This window comes from Strigops habroptila, chromosome 11, assembly GCF_004027225.2.
Source record: "Strigops habroptila isolate Jane chromosome 11, bStrHab1.2.pri, whole genome shotgun sequence".
Taxonomy (NCBI): Eukaryota; Metazoa; Chordata; class Aves; order Psittaciformes; family Psittacidae; genus Strigops; species Strigops habroptila.
In genome coordinates this window covers 19,030,757-19,048,347 of record NC_046360.1, presented here as the reverse complement: position 1 = coordinate 19,048,347, position 17,591 = coordinate 19,030,757, and the positions used below count along the sequence as shown (strand labels likewise).

The following is a 17,591-nucleotide window of genomic DNA, read 5'->3' as shown; positions in this document are numbered from 1 at the left end:
GGAAGAGCTTGGGTACATGGGCTAGTTTGGTTTCTCAGCACTGCAGCTCATTACAACTCAATTGTCTTGCTTTGTCTCTCCACTTGGGATAAAAGCAATAATGACAGAAGGAAACTATTACTGTCTAACCTGCATAAAGATGGCTCATCTTCAGCAGTTCTGAAGGAAAACAAAAACAACATACAAGATGGCAAGCCAAAAACCAAATAACCAGCCAAAACCCAAATAACCAGCCGAAATCAAACCAGAACACTCCAGCATACGGAAAGAAATGATAGTCAAAAATCATTACTTGGCTTTAGGAAAAGTCTTTGTGAAACAGTGATATGACATTGCTCTGAACAACACAATGAATGCTGGTGGCTGGCTAAACCAACTAAGGTCATTCCAGCTTCTTTCACCTGGAAAATTCAGCGCAAAATTCTCTGTGATGCCCTTTCTGTCTCACTACTCTCCTTCAGCAGTCCCAAGAGGAGCTCAGGTGAATACCCGCTTTACCTGCAAACTGCATCAGTTACTGCCTGGCAGGCTCTGGAGCTCTGTTCAAACAAAGGCTTTGCATTCCCAATTAAAACAGCATTCACAAGCTTAGCAAAGCATCAGAGAAAGCAGGAAATGCGTGACAGGTACATTGACACACCAGTGATTTATTCACATCAAAGACAATGAGTTTGGACATTCATTGTGCATTTTCGAAACACTTTTTGCCTGACGAATAGTATTCTCTACCTATTGTAACTCACAATACGTTCTGCTTACACCTGGGCAGTCCTCACTGTGTCTGCAGCAAGGATTCCTACAACCACCCACAGCTTCTTGTCAACTAGAAGCCAGTACCTGCTGCCGTTCCACAGAAGTCAGTGTAGGTGTGATGCCAACTGTCCGGGTTGCATCCATGCTGTTTTTGGTCAGTGCTAGAGGTTGATCCATGGTCAAGCTTGGGATTGAGGCATACATGTGATTGGCATGAAGGCTCATTGTTGGGGCAGCGGCCCTCTCTATGGGGCTGCGACTCCTCTCTCTGTGCTCCTTCCGAAAATCTCCATTGGCAGTCTTGTTTCTAAGGCAAGAAAGAAAAAGAAGGTCAAAGGACTCACTGTTATTACAAGCTACAGTGAGATATGCAACATTAAATCCCTTCAACAGACAGGAGGCAATGCATTCTGCTGGGCTTGTGGGAAGGGGTAGAGAACCCCCCGTGATGTATCCCTGCTCCATCCAGCCAATGGTTTGCATCTGCAAGCTCTGACAACCAACATTTTGATTCAGCCTAGAATTCCTTCAGATCCTTGGCTAAACGCACTGAGTTAAAGCAACACCTCTGTTAAGATCAGACACCTCCTCATTTAAAATACAATCCCACTCTGTCTCCTGACACTGCAATATTCTCTAAGCATTACTGAAGCCCATGAAAAGTTTATTTTCCTCTAAAGACATGGCTGGTATCAGCAAAACGCAGTGAGTCACAGCAGGAAACAGGATTTTCACAGCTGAAAAGGAAGGAAAAGCTAAATTGCACTTTTCCCAGAATCACTGAATTAAACCATTCTTTAAAAAGAATAATTTCAAACTACCACTGAACAGTAAATCTCAGTAAATGTCCTCGCATCATTAGCCTACCACTCACTGCAATTAAAATAATACTGATTTGGGGCTTATGTGAGAGATATCTCACTTTCCATACACTAAAGGCAATCCAGTGAGCCAAAAACATACGGCACTGTGAGGGGTTCACATGCTGCAGCACCCAGTGCCTCAGTGTGACAGGGCAAACTCAGTCCATCTTTCACATAGGAAAGCTCTGGAGGAGAAAGCTGCTTCTATGCAACACACAATTCTGTCTTCAGAAGGTTCTTGAAGCAAGAGTGAAGTGTCCTGTGTGTAAGAGGGTAAAATCCAAGGTATTTTCCCCACTTTTGAAACATATATTAATATGCAGGAGCAATCTTTAAAAATGCTCTGATGAGTATTAGGCAGAGACAAAAAAGGAACAGAGAAACGTTTTCTGTAGTACTAGAAATGAAGGTCTATGAAGAGTATTCAGTACTGAAGTAAACTACAACTCCAAGAAGCCACTGCCTATTGCAGCGTCAGAGAAAGTCTCAAAAAGGGAGGCTGACAGCTGGGGGAACAGGAACAAAAGCCAAAGCCCTGCCAGCAGAGGGAAATGAGGAACCCCAAAGCTTACCAACCAAACTGCTACAGGAAAAGCCTGCGGGAGTGCCCCAGGGAGTCAGGCTGCTCACTGAGTTGCACAGCGTCTGTGGAAGTGCCTTTGGAGACCACATAAACCTTTAGCCTTGACAGCATCCCGTGGCCATGGATTCCTTTGTTGAAACTACACACTTATTAGGTACCTTTTCTTCACAGGCTGTTTTTATTTCTTTTAAACCTAAAACCTACTGACGTGCTCTGCTATCACCCAGTTCTTTTATTAGGAGAGGCAAAGCTGCTCCCTCCTGATCATCTTCACACCCCTCCCGAGTTCATCTCTCTGTCCAACAACCTTTTTTCTCCCAGGTAATACTTTCTTCAGGTACAAACTGTTCCCACACCCTTGTCATCCCTGTGGCCCTGCTTGTGTTAGAGCTAGAGAAGCTGTAATCTTTCTTGCGGTGAGGGTCCAGATCTTTGCTGCATTCAGGAACAGGACCTTTGCTGAACTAATCAGCACTTCAGTGCTATTCCTCAGCTTGCTCGGGAGTCACTTGGTCGTACAGAGATCTGCTATTGCTGCCTGAACCAAAACTCAATTAGCATGGTAGAAGTTAGCGTTAATATGATGCCAGGCAACCAGTGACTTCAGAACCTCAGGACACAGCTTATTCTCTTTGCCAAATTCCCCTGACACGCTTAGGAGGGAACAGCCAACAGAATAATACAATATGTAACCCTTCAGATCCATCAGCTCTGCCTCCCCCCCTGCATCCCTTATCCCTCTTAACTAATTACAAATTAGTAGTTGCTGATTAGCAGAATCGACCATAAAATCTAACCTTTAAGGTTTCACAGCTGGTGCTCAAGAGGTTCTCTGAAAATCATGTGTTTCCTGAATCCTCCTTTGCAGGCCAGATTCAGACACAAAAGAGCAGCACACAAACCACCAGGAAATACATTCTCACAGTGCTACATTTCCCTCTCCTGCCAGCGCTGGTCCCATTTCAATTCACAAGACTACTCTGCAGTATCAGCATTCAGAAGAAAGACGTTTAGAATTGCAGCGCTCTGAGCTAATGACTGATGCAAATGTGTGACTTGAGGCAGCACAACAGACTCTATATTTAAAGTACAGTAGCCTCATCTAGAGTTACAGCACTGGGGCAGCCACCGAGCACAACAGCATCATCCGTCACCACCCCTGAGGAAGCAAGCATGAACTTCACAAACAGTGTGCCTTTGCCGGCTGGTTCGTACCTGGACAAGAGCCATTAGATAGCCTGGGAAATAGCAACATGAAAAGACATGGCTGAAATCATTGTTCAAGTGATAAAGGCAACGCTGTGAGAGAGGGCTCCCTCTCCTTGCTGCAGTGCAGTTATCTTTGGCAGCTGCAAGCCAAAATCTTACTGTTCAACTAAATATTATCTGGCCTACTACAATTTAAATAACCATTTGGAGGCTGCAAACCCACATACAGCTCCAGCAGATTCCTACTTCTCACTGCCTCAAAGGAAAAAATTAATCCCTGGTCATAATGACTGTATTTTGGTTTAATAAGCATGAGCAGATTTTTCAAAGGAAAAACTTTGTTTCCTCCACCCAAAAGTACTTGTAAAATGAAGCAAAAAATGCAGCCACACCAGTTGCTTGGGTTTTTTTCCTTAGAACTGGGGATTTCAGCAACTCAGTGCTGCATTTCCTGGGGGGGCAGGGCTGTCAAGTGACCGGCCAGGACCAAACCTCCTGAAATTCCCAAGCAAAAGACATTTTCCAGTTTACACAACAGCACCTATGTCACTCCTCCTCACTTCGCACAAACAGCCGCAGCCCTACATGTTGGTGAACTTGGAGTTTTTGCTGGGAAAAAAACTAAAGCAAAGCAAAACCAAAAGAAAACCACCAAGAAAACTTTTCTGCAAAGGCTTTTGGAAGCAGGAATAGGGAAACTGGGAAACGGGCTCAGCCTGAGGCCAGGGAGCACAGCCCAGCACACAGACCTTCCCTAAAGATACCTAGAATTATGGAGTTCTCTCAGCAATCTCAGCACACCACACCCCGGCCCTTTCTGCAGGCAAGTTATTCCCTCTGCCCAAATTAGAACAACTCCTCTTCCGGGCAGGGAACTGTTCATACCCCGCTCCTCAACACTCCTCAGTCCATCTACCTTCAACTACACAGTCTGGGCAAAAAGTGAGAAATACCTGAAGCTCCTGCTTCCACATCAGACAGTATTTTCCCTGAGCCCAGCTGAAAATGCTACAGGACCGTGTGGAACAGTAACGTGATAGCTCTGCCCTTGTGAAAACACACCAGCACTTCTGAGTCCCTCCTATTGAAATATAAATAGCGAATCCTACAGACATCTGACTCCACTCGTAAAACAATTGGGCAGAAAATTATTTATAGAGTAGTTATCAATCTCACATTATTAAATAATTTCAGTTTAATATGTAACTTCAAAAATAGTTTTAGATTAGAAACTGGAAGTTTGTTACAATATTATTAATATTATTATTATTACCATACTTGAGGGAAGCCATTCTTGTTTTGATCTTAGATGCTTTGCCTGAAGGGGCAATCAAAACTGCCTGTGTTTGAAGAGAATTGTATTTCACTAAAGTCAGTTAGCTTAACAAATCCCCCCGCACTGAACAAGGGCAGAGATGCATCTCTTAGTTCAAACCTAAGGGCAGAAAATTACAAAGAAGGATTTCTGACCATGTTTGAAAAATAACTTAAAAATACATGCTACAAATAAATCCAGCTGTCCAAACAGCGTTACCATCCCCCAGCTGCTCGCTGCCCTAAAGATCAGCATGTGTGACTCTGGACTCCATCTCCCATGGTGAAGGTGCCAGTGCACTCCACTGGCTGAAAACCCAGCTAGCAATTCGCAGTGGTGAGAACCCACCGAGCCCAGGCAGTGGGACACTGCCACCTCAGCCATGCCCGCCACCCTCCCTCCCCTGCAGACAGGGGCAGGCAAGCTGCTTGCAGGCTTATTCTAGTAAAATCATACACCATTCCAACCTTAAATTCTTTTCTCCAACACTTGAAAAACAGACATTGTTTTCCATGTTTCTCCCCAATGAATCATAACCGAGGCTCCAGCACTTACCAAGCATCATGTGCTCAGATGGATGTCATACCAAAACCACACACATCCTGACTGAGAGCTGAAAGTCTGCTGCAGTTGGGTTCTAAATACCGTTTAATTGAAAGCAATGTTTGAGCCCTCCTCAGGAGCCAGTTCAAAGGTGGCTCAAATGCATTGTTCTGAGGATTTTGTTTTTGCTGTACAACCTCTGAATGCGGCTGTTCTGCTCACTGGCACAGAGTGGCGGTAATTCACACTCATCCTACAGGAACAGGCTCACTCTGCCAGCTGCTGAAGGAAAAGGGAAAGAAAGAGGCCCACTGAAGGGGACAGTTTTGCTTGCACTCACTTCCAGCCTGCAGATCCTTAAGGAACAGATGCCAAAAGTATTACTGTACCTCCAAGTGAAGAAATCACAGACGTTTCACACTCCCTTTGGCAGAAATAGAGCTCTAACTTGAAATGGTTGTACTGTAGGAGTGTGTTTCACTCACAGAAAGAACAAGTATCCACTTACAGTGCTTCTAATTACCATGCAAGATGTTTTCTTTAAACATACACAGTGCACAATATTGCTTAAGAGCAAACTTTCATCTGTGTAACCTAATTCAAATACAGTTTAAGTATTTTCAGCATCTTTATAATGTACCTATTCTAACATATTTTACTTTATTTATTCACAAACTCTTAGTTCTGAAAGAAGACAGCTGCTTTTGTTAAAGACTACTTAAGGATTTGTAACCCGCCACTATAAAACATCTTCTCCACACGATGGGGATCATTTCCTGCAAAAGTATCTACTTGCATACATCAATTCTGTCACTGTGAGGTGGGAAAACAAGAATTGAAGGTGGTATTTCAAAATACAGTGATATATATCCAGAGAGAAAAATCCTTACTCAGGATTTTTTAAGCAATCCAAATTCACTACAAAACCCCAAACAAAACCTGCAAGTATTAGCAGTTTGCTCTTTGAGTGTCAGCCAATTATCTGAAGGATTCATAACATGAAAAAATACTTCAAACAGCCCAATACACTCGTCAAACCACATCTACTGTGAATGGCTGCCACCTAAATACATAACCCTTTCTCCATTCCATTTTACTAGCTGTACAGTTCCCTGTTACTCTGAGCAGCCTTTTCCTTTTACAGCTTAGTACTCCACCCCCAAAAGCTTTCAAGTAGGCAACTTGCAAGAGATTATTGTCCTTGCAAGAATCACTTCTGCCCCAGAACTTGGGCATCTGATTTCTCAGGTTTCCTGAGAAACATAAAGAATGCCCTCTCTTTTTGCCACTGCTGTGATTTAAGCATTATGTGTACAGCATATTCCCCCCTGCAGGAAATCTTTTGGACAAACTGAGGATCGTGTTCAGACCAACGTGCAGATAAAGCTGACAACTGATCTCCCACTAACGCCCTTCTCCAGGCAGCTATGCCTCCTGCTATGGTTCCGCAGGAGCCCAGAACAGCAGTTTGCTAGCCAGCTGGCTACAAAGTGGTTCTTTAAGTGAGGTCTGTAGCTGGCAAATCCTCCACTTCTCCCCCTTTCAAGTGTGGTTAACAAGAGAAGAGGCAGGTGGCGAAGTCTTCACTTTCTGCCTCAGGCTAGAAACAGCTCAGCAAAGGCACCCAGAGCAGGATTCTGAGCACTGCCGCAAAGCTTCTCCAGCCACCAATAATTAAACTTAACTCTTCCCAGAAAAGAGCTTTTGTTCTTTAGAAATTTTAAGCTTGAGCATCAGGCCCGGTTTGGAGCACTAAGCATCACATTCACACCAGTTCCTTCAGAGCCCTAAGTACACGTGCACCAACCGTACCTATTCTTCCCTGCTCTCCCCACTCCTCTCTAGCCAGAATTCTGCAGTGCCTTCCCTTAAAAAATTTCAATTCACAAAGATCACTCCAGCTCAGTGATACAGCCAATGGAAACAACTTTTAGAGCAGAAGTCAAAGTAAAACCACTGAAAACAAACTAACAAGGGTTAACATATAAACAAACCTAGGTCAGACTTCCTACACTTATCTCACCAAAATCGGATTTTCAGAGGCAAAATCTTGGAGCAGATAGTTACTTGTAAATGTAACCAACCAGGAGGACAGATGTCACAGAGTAAAAAAACCAAATTACTACTAAGCTGTGAAATGCATAAAGGAACGTCCCACTGTTGCCTGCCTGCACCAAGCAAACACACTCAGACACGGAAGAGCTTCCCTTCCTGAAGGCTTAATAGTCTCAAGTATGAAAGAATGCAAGAGAAACCGCATGATGTAAGACCTTAGTCAAAAGCCAAAGCCACAAAACTGAAATCTAAATCTAATGTACAGTAAAATCAATTAACACAATCTCAGATCCTACTTATTTTTCTCATAGGGTGTTTTTTTAATGTTTGGCTGTCTCTGCTCCAGCACTCACAGGATTGTTTTAAAAGGTAGCACGGGTTGCTTTATAATGGCAATCACTCATTCTATCCCCAAGGAAAACTCTGGGATTAATTAAATGAAACATTATGTCACTGCTGGAACACATACGTGTACAATCCAGAAGCAATGGCAGTTACCTCCCTGCAACAGGTACAGCCTGCAGGTTACTTGGGAAATCAGACCCTCCAATTTAAAACCACCAGCTTCTCTGGCCTGCACTTCCACTGCCTGCTTGCCCACCTCCTACCCCTACGGTTCAGCTCTCATTTTGTGTGGTAGACCTGCTGGCTTATTTTAAAGCACTGCAATATTTTGAAGAGGTTTTATGTGACGCCATATCTGAGATGGAAACAACTCAATTTTAACATATAGTAAGTATCTGGGAAAGATCTGAAACCCTGAGTGATCTCATTGATTCTTCTGAGGTAGCTGGAAATATGAATTACCCTGGTGGGGGGGGGGGGGAAATCACTAATGGCTCAAAAGTGGAGCTAGAACAACAGAAAATTCCAGCAGTTCAGTATTACCACAGTAACAAGTGACCTGGTACAACTGGACACTGCAGTAATGCACTCTGAGTGCATTTCTAGAGTGTAAACATAAGCCCATTTCATCCCTTCAGAGTTGTGTTTAACTGTACCTAGGTGGACGCCAAGCTCAGTACAACTCCCATCAGCTCTGATTTAATTTTCAAAGATTGAGGACAAAAAATATTCAGGCTCCTGTCAGTTGCATTAGGCAAAGAGAAGAAACCTCCTGCTCCTCTGACCTGCACTGGCCTCCCTCTTCTACCTCCTGTCTAACAGCCTGTCAGAGGAACAGCACATGCCTTGGAAAGGAGACAGAAGTAACCAAAGGTTGAAGATCTGTCTGATCCAGCCTCCTCCCCGTAACTCTCTCTCAAAAGACCAACAGTGGCTCCAGTTGCCTTTGGAAAAACCTGAACAACACACTAGAAAAGCTATTTCTGCCAACTGTGAAGACCAGAAGACGGGAGATGTGAACGTTTCAGCAGCAGACAAAGGCTCTGCAGAGGATGCGGTCTGCCTTTAGAAGATGCTGGTGCTACTGTTCCAGAGAGCCCTTTTTTTGGAAGAGAGTTTCAGTAAAACTGCAAAACTCAGACATATGAGCACACACCAAAAATTCAATCCTATGGCTGCAAGTCAGGACCCAGAACTAAGGTTTCATTTCTAGCTCGAAAATAAACTGTGCAGAAGTCAACATCATATCTGGGCACTTGAAGGCACAAACGTCTTATTCTGAGAAAGTCAAATGAAGCCAGTGAAATAGAGCAGAGCCTGCCAACGTCCACATCTGGAGAGCAAGTCAGGCTACTGCATATATTGAGACAAACAGAACATCATGTAGAAAGGCAACTCACCGCTGGAATGGAAACTAAATGTATCCCTGCAGGAGCCTGAACTGTTTCAAGTCTGTAAAGCACTTTGAATTGCTTGGAGGGGAAAAACATCCAGGAAAGCAAAAGATACAAAAAATGAGGTTAAAGGGACACTCCAAACTTTCCCTAAAGTTTCTAACAAGGAGGAAAATCTGACAGTACAAGGGAAGAGCGGAGAGGCTTCCATGAAGGCAGCTGGAAGGTCAGGGGGGTTACTGGAAACATTCAGAGGCAGCTATAAAATGATTAATTTGTACCCAACTGCAGTGCCCACCCAACACCTCGGCAGACATTTCCTCTCACATTCTACCAATTCATGCGCTGGGTCACATGCAGCTTTTATAATTCAGCCATATTAACACCCTTTTGAAGTCAAACTTGGAACATGCAACAAACCTTTTCTACTGAGTCACTGGAAAATACTGTAAGAACTATTTATGATCACACAGGGAAAACTATGGGCCGATGTCAGGAGAAAGCTTGTACATAAAATCCAGGCAGCAGTGGGGCATGTCCTAGTGCAACAAGATTCACCACATACGTGCGTGCTCAATATTGCCAGGGGACATCAGGCTGTTCTGTAGGCTCTGGGAAAAGTTGAAGGTGGTGAAACTCAATGGTGAACCTCTGCAGAGATGTTAGAGGAAATAAAAAATGGCAGCTACATTTTCTCACTGTATTTTCTGCATTATTCCTCACAATATTTTCCACATTATTTCATTCCTCACTCAATGCTTGACATAGAACTATTTTTGTTACAAGCGAGTACCAGCTTCAGTCAACCTGTGACCCCCAAATTCTCAAAAGTTTACATGATTTTATTTAGTTCTGTCATCTAAAAGACTGCATCAGCTAGAATCTTATGGTAGAGGAGCAGATGAATCACTTTCTTCAAATAGATCATGTGGGAAGTAAAAGATACGAACAACCTGAGAATGGCACGTTTATTAGTAAGAGCTTTAACAAGGCAGGCCAGTCTCTGGAAACAAGGTCACAGTGCTGGAATTAATTGTGTCAGATTGTCAGGAGATGGGATGAGAGAGGGTTTTTTTCCAGCTTCAACGGTTCCTCTGAGAAAGAACCACCTACGGTAAAGGGCCTGGATCATGAAAGCTTACAAATGATGGTCTCTATCCATCAGATACACAATGTAACATTAGCTGATGTGAAGCAGGAAAAGCTGAGGAAGTACATTAATTCACTTTCAGACAGAAATATCAGAAATTCTCCAACAAACCCAGACTCCAGACCTTTGGACTGAGAATGGTGTTTTTAAGAACTGAGATATTTTTTCATGGGCTGTTTTATAAAGATTTCATTAAAAGTGCATTGAAACTGTTTGTAAATTGCTAATAAAATCTGAATTACCAAAACCTCTGGAAGCACTATAAATACAATAACAGCTTCATTATACCTTGCACAACCATTCATACCAATATAGTAAAATAATGCCTTTGAAGAGCTGATAACCAAACTGACCACAGCAGTAGCAGGTTTGAAAGGGCACTTTGGAGTTAATGTGCCCAAGTTAACCATTGAATTTTGCAATCCACAGTATCCTCTCAGAGCAACTTCTGGTTTAAGGGAGACTCTGGTTAGAAAAGCAAATCACAGGCAAAAGTGTGAGGAGGGGTTTAACTTCCCCTCTTTTTAAAGTCCTGATTTATGAATCTTAAAAGATACTAATTAAAAAGAGACTCATGAAGCATCATTCCTTATGGTTCAGACAGCAGCTCCAACACACACACCACAAACAGCTCTGACAGACAAGGCCTTTTAGGACAGGACTTTTACAGGAACATATGAATCGACCTTAACTTGACTGCAGTACGGGACTGCTCCATTACTTACAGGAACTGCACATCTGTGCCACATTAAACACTACATGGAGCAGTAATTGCAGCGCACCGAGACCTCTCCCCAGATGTTTCAGGAGGTTTTTCTCATGGCTTAACCAAACTCATCCCACCCCCCTCTTTCTTTCCAATCAGGCACTCTGTGCTCCAGCCCCACAACACGAGGGGTGAAACCCTGTTAAGTGACAGACAGATTCTGCTTTCTGCAGGGTGGCCATGCTGCACAATGGAAATGTCACCTTTATGTTTCATATAGAGCCCACCAGCTTTGGCAGAGCTCTACATGAAACATAAAGGTGACCCGACTTAGGTACAGCTAGAAATAGCCAGAGGAATACTTTTCACCTTTCAACACTGAGAAATAATGCCATTTGTCCAGAGTCAGCACTCAGCAATGCTGCAGGAATGAGTTAAAGCCAGCTGGGTGTTTGTGTAGCACATTACAGCATGAGAGAAAATGAAAGGAGACTGCCCGGGCCAGAGCTTTCAGTCTGGGGAAAAAACTTACTTATTCAACCAGAAATTAATGTAATGTTTTATTCCAAATCTTACCCTTACAGAGCCATTGTCTATAGCAACCGTGTCCATAACATTCTAATTCTCAAGAGCGCAACTTTCTAGTAAATGGTACATCTGTCAAACTGCAGGAAACATCTGGGAAAACGGTTAAATGAGAAGTGAGATTAAACCCTGGTTTCCATATGGTTGGGATATACATCTAGAACGCGTCTCTAAATGTTACTGGTTCTTTTCTTGCCTCTTGCTCAGCTATCAGACTTCAGATTTGTGTTGAACATTGTGGAGCTAGCTAACAAACCCCTGCTGCTGGCAAGAGGAGACACCTGAGCTAACATCGCCTGACTTTTCAAGTACTCAAACATATACTCGCATTTTGACAGATCGGGTCCTTTGGGGAAGGACTGATAAGCTATCCATCAGCTTTTAGCCCTGAAACTGCTCCTAACAACCATTTCACATGTGCTTGCCCACCCCCTCCTGAACTAAAAGGGACTTGAGTGCTTTCTGAAATTCTCCCTTGGATGAGAACTGCAAAACTCGGTGTTAAATATTAACTCAGATACATTTGCTCTTTCAAGTCTGCCTCTGAAGGTTCAATTTAATGTATATTTGTTGGAAACAATTTAAGATTAATTGCGTGGTGCATGATCTCCATTAATAAACAAGAAAATGTATCTGATTTGGTCCAGCATTCAAGCAATGTGTACATGGAAAGAAGAAAAAATGGGAAAAGCGGTTCCAAGCCTGCTGCTTTGCCCACTGTAATCAACAGGAGGGATGCTGTAACAGCTCCACAGGCAACAGGGAGGGTTTCAGCTTCAACAGGACTGCTTTGCAAACACCAGGGTAATCCTAAAACACTTCAAAGGCATATTTGTGCCAAGAGAACTGAGTGAAGATGCTCACAAGCAAATGAGAGACCTTTTGGGTATTCTGAGCTCTGTGTGTTGGGGTTTTGGTTTGGGGTTTTGTTTTTGTTGGGATTTTTTTCCAATTCCAATTTGTCACAGTAAAAGGACAGCGTAAACATATTTCTTAATCCCACATGGAGCCTGGAACCCAAAAAGCCGTAGTTAGCAGCAAAGAACTATCTGAAAACTGCCACACCACCTCTGCAACCCAGTTCTAAATCTTTCTGAGCCCTGCCTAGAGCTGGAGCCAGCCTCCATCATAGCAGGGACCAGGTGTTCTGCAAGACACTTCCACCTGGCATTCTCAGCCAGGGTCAGGGAGGGGGGAACGAGAAGGGCTACAGAGTCCTCCAATCTTAACTCAAAATTCCTTGCTTTGCGCTACCACAAGCTTGAAGAGGACAGAGTTGACCCTGCTTTGAGCAGGAGGTTGGATGAAATGACCTCCTAAAGCCTGTTCTAACCGGAATTATCCCATGGTCTTCGAGTTCAGGTAACTTTCACGAGAGCTTAGGACAGATTTGTTTAAAAAGGATTCCAGAATAATTTCTATAACAGTGTCAGTAAAGCAAGCAAACTCCACTGAATACTCATGGTAAAAGCCTTATGATATATGGCAGCTTCCAAACTCCAGGAATCAAGCTCAGCTTTACAGATTAGACTTGCCAAGATTCTTCACTGTAAAAAAAGACACAACCTAGAATGTGCATCAGAAGTGTCTGGGTCCATATGGGTATATTCAAAACTAAACATCATCTTACACAATACACATTGAACTACCTTTCTGATGTGTAGGCCTTGCTTTTATTACAAGAAAAAGCCAAATTATTCAGCTTTTTACAAGGCCCTGCAGTGACAGGACAAGGGGAATGGCTTTAACCTGCCAGAGGGGAGACTGAGATGAGCTCTTAGGCAGAAGCTCTTCCCTGTGAGGGTGCTGAGGCGCTGGCACAGGGTGCCCACAGAAGCTGTGGCTGCCCCATCCCTGGCAGTGTTCAAGGCCAGGTTGGACACAGGGGCTTGGAGCAACCTGCTCTAGTGGAAGGTGTCCCTGCCTGTGGCACGGGCTGGAACTGGATGAGCTCTGAGGTCCTTTCCAACCCAAACCAGTCTGGGATTCTGTGCTATAAGCTGTAACTGTCCCCAGCCCAAGAGCAGTTAAGAGCCGTGTATTTACTAGTTCCTCCTCAGAACCAGAGCAGCTAACCCAGCCCAGTGCCGTTCCTTCGCAGCACCCAGCCCGGGCGCTGCTCCCCGGTAAGGCAGGAGCCGCGGGGCCGGGCCCCCCGGCAGGACTCTTACGGCACAAGCGCGGCCGCGGGAACGGCTGATGTCAGCCCTCAGCCCTTTGTCTGCAGCTCCACGGTGCGAACGGGAAAACGCCTCCGGCCGAAACGCTGCGCCCAGCCCCGGCCCTCGCTTAAAGGCGCAGCGCGTCCCGCGGCCCCGGCCACTGCGCCGGGAAACGCTCACAAGAGCCGGTAACGCAACAGGGCTGCCCCGCCGGCTGGGAAATAGCGGTACACAGCACGTAATGCGCTTTAATTCCCGTATAAATCACGTTCCGAATTGCTCTTCTGTAAATCGAGGCGATTTTAGTGAAGTCACGCATATGAAAACAAAGGCATGTTTCAACTCGAGGCTTACAGTAAGCTCGCTGCTTCTTTACAAAGCACCAAAAAATAAAAGTACAGTAAAAAAGCACATTTTACTTCAGCAAGATTATACTTTAGCCCGTGCATTTCCATTAAAACACTTGAGGGACATACAAGAAAGTGTAAAATGCAAATAAAGGAGTTTCATATTACAGGAGCTGGGGTTTAAGTTGGGGTGGAAGCATTCGTTTTTCCCAAGTAAGGAGCTATGGATGCAATCGCTATGGCCATGAAAACACAGAAGCTGTATAAATACAGTCTGTATGCTGCTGTAAGGAAGGTAGGCAGTCTCACATACTGACTTTTAAGAAGTAATCCACAAGGTCTCAAGGGCATTTTATTATCCTACAGCTGAGAATTATCTCCCCTGAAAAAACAGAGCCTTTGATAAATTGTTCTCTGCACAGGAATTCCATGACATACTTCACAAACACAGGAGGATTGCCAGGCCATTTGATTCACTCTGCTCCAGAGACTTTACGTCAACAGTTGTGTTTTCCATGACAGAAATAAACATACCCCAGTACAACTCAACTTAAAGACGACACACTGGGGAGTTACACCTGGGCAGGGCACATCTCAAAGCATTCCGTTCCCAAGCAAAAGGCTGGCATCACTGGATTGCTCACCAAGCTTCTAAAGCACTGAAATGGCTTCATTCCCACTGAGATGCTAGGGTGCTGGTACCTAAGAGTTAACATCCAGTTGCTATTGAAAGGTTCTACCCTTTACAACGAACCACAGCACACAGTTCTTGTGCTATTTAATGACGTTCCAACCACAATGTGCTGGTGTTAAGACAATGAATATAAAACTGCTTCATCACAGACCCAAATGTCTGAACAAGAGCTGCTCGTGGTGATAAAAACTTCTGTCTTCCAAATAAAAAAGATCTGCCCACCTGGACATGTAGAGTAACTGCAGGTATTCAGCCAGGAGTATGGATTTAAACACTGCTACACAGCAAAGATGGAGCCCTAATACTGACCAGGGCAGCTGTGCCCAGTCTGCGTGCCACCAACTCGTTTGTCCTATTCTTTCAGGGACTTTGTCCTCAAAAGTTCAAAATGCAGACTCTAAACTTTACCTTTATAGTCCAAACCACGAAAATGCCTTTGCTACCCGCAAAGGTATCGTGCCATCTAGTCTCCACATCTCCTATGGAGATCTTGGTTCTCTAAACTGAATGTTGTCAACCTTACGTTTCTAAGCCTCCGAGCCACTACAGTGGGGCTGCCATTATTGTGTTCCATTAAATATTTATTTCCTCAAATCTACTGTCTTGTCTTCAGCATAAACAAATCAAGCTTCTACAACACACTCCCCATTCCCAAAACAGTTTGAATAATCCATTTCTGTTGTTAAGCCAGAACATCCTCATCCAAAAAAGAGGGAAAATACGAAAAACATTCAAAAAATAACCTCATTGGTGGGGGTGGCAGGGAAGTGGGAGTAAAATTCAGAGAACATTCATGAACTTTCCTTGTATCTGAAATATACTGATATTCAGTTATTTCAGCTTCATCACAGAAGTCTGAGGTTTTGCAATATTCAGTTGAAAGTGTATTTTCATATGGCCAGATCAAGCTTACAAAATAAAGCAGAAAAAAAGATGGCCTTGTGTATGCTATTTCAGATTAGGATTCATGTGCAGGTTTAACTGAAATCCATGAAGTCCCATCACAAGAACACTGGGCAGACAACCAGTGCTTTTCATTAAAAGAAGAAAAGATGCACATTTCATATACAAAAATCACAGAAACTATCTACTGAGTAAAAACATTCCATACTGGAAAAGATCAGAGAGCTTTCAAATATACCTGAGGGAATCACAAGAACTAACTGCCTGTATCTTTCAGGTTTGAACTTTAGTTGCACATGAGTCTGTTGGTTCAGACTTCATTATTTTTATGGCCTCCACTGTATAAAGTGGTATAAGGTACATAACTGCCAGCTGTGTTTGATTTCGTCACCAGCAATTGGGTTTTAAAGAAAATCACACCTTTTCCCACAAAGTTCCATACCAATTCAAAAACGCCACAGATTTCTTTGTTTGTGATGTACGTATGCCACAGAAACGCAGCACACAGTTCTTTCCAATAGTGACATTCTCAGCTCCAGAGAAAGGCTATAAATAGTTAAGTTTTTAGGAGAAAGAACAAGGTATGTTGTAAATGAGAAGTCTCTCTCTGCTTGTGAGCTTTTATTGTTTTGCATTACTTCAGCACTGGATTCCTGATTTGTAACAAATTCCAAGACTGCAGACTACAGGCCCAGCCTCTGACTAACACGGTGGTGATTTATTTGAGGCTAAATACCTCTGTCCGCATCTTATGACTGAACACAACAGTCCACACAAGCATGGAATGCGAGGAATGCAGAGGCTGCAGGAGCTGAGGCAGCAGGGAAAGGCACGCAGCTATCAGGCAGCCCTGGACTGCAGAACCGCTCCGATCACTTCCTCCAGTCAAGAATGAAAGGAATTCTCTAAGCCTGTACTTCATGCCAACCAGACTCGCGTTCCCAGGAATGAGAACAGAGCAAGAATGGCATTTGATGATTACCCAACACATGCACCTAACTCATCAACACCTTACCTGTAGGAAAAATTCCACATCTGACTGTCAGAGCCGTGGCGTGATCCTTTAAGTAATGTTTAGCAACAACTGCAGCTTGCCCAGCTGTCAAGGCAGACTGCAGAGCAGCTGGCTTACAATCTCCTGGCCTCAAAAAAATGCAAAGCACTTCTGTTTCTCCTCCTTCTGCCTCCCCACCCCCACCAGCAGCGTGCAGAGCGCTCAGAACCAGGGGAAGTGAAAGGAGCAGATTACACAGAACACATGAACAATACTTTAGAAATCGCAAGGTGAACACGTATGTTTTACTATAAATAGTTAAGCTGAGCTAATTCCTGTTACCTCATGCTGTATGAAAACAAAAGAAAACAAGATGACCCATCTAATCACACCAGCCTTTGTGCAGATCTTCCATACAAACTGGAACACAGGAAAGACCTAACCCAAAGTTTGGACATAGCATGATTTTAGCACACACAGAGATGAAGAGGATAGCATTACATTCTGTGAAGCAGAGGGAAAAGAAGCCAGACACTTACAGATGTGGATTGAACATTCGACTCATTTTAGAAACGTGGTCATTTTCACAGTCTAGCTCATCGTCCCCTTGGTCCATGCTGAGCTTTCTCTTGTTGGGGCTGATAGGAGGAGGGCCTGTTCGATGGTTGGTTAGGACAGAGGACACTGGAAGGGACTGCATTCTGGGCTCACCTCTTAGGGCTGCTTCACCTGCAGGAAAAAGACAAGTGAGAATGAACACAACAGGGAGAAGAGAGGTAAAACAGCATGCTCTCTGAAAACATTCTTGCACAGAACTTTCCCAAACAGATGTCAGGTCTGCACAGGCACATTTAACATGGCTGTAAGATAAATAAAGTATCATAAACCATACTCCAGTGCTTTATGCTGGAATAAACAGTTCACAAAAGGTAACGAGAGAGGGGTCAACTCACCCCAGATAATCTGAAAGGTTGAGCTAATGCAGCTTTC

General features: G+C 43.8%; 1 protein-coding gene across 3 annotated transcripts in view; it reads right to left on the bottom strand.

The window, feature by feature from the left end:
* The window catches only part of VGLL4 (vestigial like family member 4), a 98,803-nt gene that overhangs the window by 6,527 nt on the left and 74,685 nt on the right, over nucleotides 1-17,591 (bottom strand). For all 3 annotated transcript variants that reach the window (XM_030502186.1, XM_030502185.1, XM_030502184.1), the window contains 2 exons: nucleotides 17,141-17,330; nucleotides 838-1,060 (listed from right to left, as the gene is read on the bottom strand). In XM_030502186.1, coding sequence (XP_030358046.1) covers nucleotides 838-1,060; nucleotides 17,141-17,330 — 413 coding nt within the window. The remainder of the gene's footprint in view (nucleotides 1-837; nucleotides 1,061-17,140; nucleotides 17,331-17,591) is intronic.